This window comes from Eurytemora carolleeae, unplaced genomic scaffold (assembly GCF_000591075.1).
Source record: "Eurytemora carolleeae unplaced genomic scaffold, Eaff_2.0 scaffold2924, whole genome shotgun sequence".
Taxonomy (NCBI): domain Eukaryota; kingdom Metazoa; phylum Arthropoda; class Copepoda; order Calanoida; family Temoridae; genus Eurytemora; species Eurytemora carolleeae.
Genome location: NW_019398812.1, coordinates 1 through 3533, shown reverse-complemented (window position 1 = coordinate 3533; position 3533 = coordinate 1). Strand labels below are relative to the sequence as shown.

At 33.3% G+C, this 3533-nt stretch overlaps 1 protein-coding gene across 1 annotated transcript; it reads left to right on the top strand.

Moving 5' to 3' along the window:
* Positions 1-655: 655 nt before the first annotated feature.
* On the top strand, positions 656-3173 carry LOC111717649 (uncharacterized; the record flags this gene model as incomplete). The annotated part of the gene is given in 3 exon segments (XM_023493144.1): positions 656-736; positions 2808-2884; positions 3098-3173. Coding segments are annotated over 3 exon segments (207 nt in total), but the record flags the coding sequence as incomplete, so codon positions are not given.
* Positions 3174-3533: the final 360 nt, after the last annotated feature.

Here is a 3533-nt window from a genome sequence, read left to right as displayed (position 1 = left end):
TGTATATATTTCTTATACAAGTCTATGCATCTATGCATCCTATGCATCCTATGCAGCCGTATATAAACTTGTATATATTTCTTATACAAGTCTATGCATCCTATGCAGCCGTATATAAACTTGTATGTATTTTCTTATACAAGTCTATGCATCTATGCATCCTATGCATCCTATGCAGCCGTATATAAACGTGTATATATTTCTTATACAAGTCTTTGCATCTATGCATCCTATGCATCCTATGTTATAAATAAATACATAATGTTTCATGGTATATATGAATATATGGCGTTAACGATATATAAAATGTAAATAAACTATGCATCTATGCATCCTATGCATTTAAAAAAGGGTATTATTATTCTTATGGTCTCATATTAGACCTCTAATGTGTACAAATACTACGTTGTTATCTATTGTACATAACAATCTATTTGGTCCTTACTAAATTCAACTTGATATTTTTATTTTACGAACGTATATGTTTAATGTAGGTTGCAAAATTATGTTTAAACATTATACATAATTAATAACCTTGCCAAAATACACATTTTAACTAGGAAATATTTTTTTCAGTTTTTTCAGTACATGATATGAAGTTATAAAATACAAAAAAATAATAATCGTTAATGATAAAAAGATAATATTTAAGATTGATGGAATTTTCCAAAAACCCACCAGCATGTGTACAAAGAACTATCCGTACCCATTCTATAACGGATCAAAATGCTGCAAGGTAAGACTCATTTTTAATCCTCAAATGTGAACGTAATTCTAATTGGTTTTCCAGTCTAGGGCTGAGGACGTTCTTATTTTTCCAGCCCTTCATCAAAATCAAAAGACGTAAAAAAACACCAAAATACAGAAAATTTTAAGATTAAAAAAAGCTATTTCCGTTAGTTAGCAATTTAAAAATTAACGGTTTCGCTGTTCGTTAAAGGACCCTTCCGTTGATTTTTAAAAATCTCCGTTTCGTTAACGAAACTTTGCCTAGCCCTACTCTCCACATGCTCAATTTGCGACAGTACCCCTTAACCTTTGCCTCAGCAAATATGATGGTGATATCCTTATTTTCTTATCTAAACTATAATATTTTTTCCTTACCGTGTCTTTACAAAAGTGGTTTGATGATGCTGTTGCAGCTAGAGACAAGGAATGTTAAAAAAACGACAAGGGGTTTCTTCCTCTAGGGGTGTATATTTTTAAGAATTACCGCCTAGGGGGGGGGGGGGATGGGGATGATTTTTGAAGATCTACGGGGGAAAATGAAATATTGTAAATGAAAAGGTAGGGTTTTCGACCTTTTTTATACTTTATGCCAAAAAAAAAAATCAGTTTCCCCCAAAAATGATTTATTTACTTAATTCGGAGAATAAGACCCAATAAGCAGTCATATTTGTTAAAAATGTTGCGGATATTATTCTGATTTGTTAGATGGATTTTTCAAAAATGTTGAAATCGACGTTTCTAAGCAAAGTTTTGTTTTGAATTCTTGTAATCCATAACCTTTTCCTGGTTCATGTAGGTAGATACACCAAAAAAAAGGCCCGGTCGGTTCAGCCATTTTAACTTTTATTGGATTCAAACACTCAAATTGACAGACAGAATTAAAAAATTGGTTATTCTTCGTTCTAAAGCTTTGCATTTTTCGGTTTTGAATATATTTATATAATTAAAAATATGTGAAAATTCAATTAAATTAAGTTAAAAATGAGTGTAGGAAGAAAACAGCATCATCGGAGTGCTACCGGAGACCCCGTCCTACCGGAGACCCCAACCCATACCATACCGGAGACCCCGACATTTTCAACGGAGACCCCAAAGTTTTCATCAGAGACCCCAAAAAAAATAGTTAAAATATACTTTTAACCCCCCCCCCCCTCCATCACGTTTCTGTATCATGTCTCCTTAAACTTTACACCCCCCCACCGTATATAAATATAAATATATTTAAATTAAAATAGTAAAGTTGAATAGTGAAATAAAATGTCAAGGTTTAATGGAAAATGTTTAATAATTAAAAATAAAATCAATTTTTTGATTCGTGAATTTTTGTGCAAAGGTAATTTTTTATTAATAAATGTCGGAAATTTGTGCATTTTGGGATATATTTAATCCTTGCTCAAATATCAAAATTAAATATTAAATCAGTTTTGGTAGTAACTAAGTAAGATACAAAGTTCTGTACTGAATACACCAGCTTGATAATTGATAAATGTCGTCCAAAAATAAACCGTTTTTGGACCTTAACTCGACCAATTCTGAAAATATCTAAAAATCTTAAAATTTGTATCATAGTCATTGGCCTAAGGTGGATCTTTAAAATCCATGTAAACATGTAATAGTGTTTTTTTCTTTCAATTTGTTTTTCTTTTGAAGTCCAATTTGTCCTACCAAAGTAGATTTTACAATTATTCAGGTTTTGATACTCCATAACTCCATACAAATTCGATTGAAGCAATTTCGACCTTACTGCTGTACCTCACAGTGGACTAGGGTCAATTTGAATTCGAACCGGACCGACTCCTTGTACCTCACAGTGGACTAGGGTCAATTTGAATTCGAACCGGACCGACTCCTTGTACCTCACAGTGGACTAGGGTCAATTTGAATTCGAACCGGACCGACTCCTTGTACCCGCCTTAATAACCCGCGGCATGAACAGACCCATCCTTATTCCTATGTTGGCCCGGTTTCTAAACTTTGATGGCGCGGCCAGACTTTTTACAGTTCCCGCCCTATCATATAGGCCTATTTGACCAACCCCACTAGCTTAGTTTAGTGTGACCTATACATTATTTATTTAGGAAAACTTAGAAGAATTGTATAAAAATGTGACTACTGGATCAAGAGGACTTCTCACTTTTTACAGTCTTGACTGCAGGTATCAATTATTTATCTTTCCATGCAGTATAGGACCTATGATCAAAACAAAATAGTCATGTTCAAAAATTCTTTAGTAATCCATAGTCATGATTCATGTTTAGAAATTCTAGTAATCTATAGTCATGTTCAAGGATTCTAGTAATCTAGTCATGTTCAGGAATTCTAGTAATCTAGTCATGTTCAAGGATTCTAGTAATCTAGTCATGTTTAGTGGTTCTAGTATCGACTGTCTGTCAGGATATGAATGCATCCTTCACACATCGGAGACACCCTTGTCAGCTTTAAAGGTGAGTAAATTCGTACTTCTTAACCCCTTCTCCATTTAGAGAGTGTTCGATTCACAACAGACTCTATTCAAGCTTTATCTGATCAAGAATATCTGATAAATCCATTTCTTCTCTGACAACAGATTAATTTCAATTGTGGTTTCTCTATTTGGGTCACTTGTGAGTTTCAGACACAATGAAGGAAATTGTCAGAGTTGAACACGCTTCAAGTCAGAAAATGATAAGACGAAATTAGACATTAATGATTGGATAAAAGTGATAGACTTCCATGGAGAATCGAACATGGCCCTCTTTTTTAAATGAAAGATCATTTAAAATTACAATTAAGATCTCTTTAAAGGGAGTGTTCGCGAAAAATGA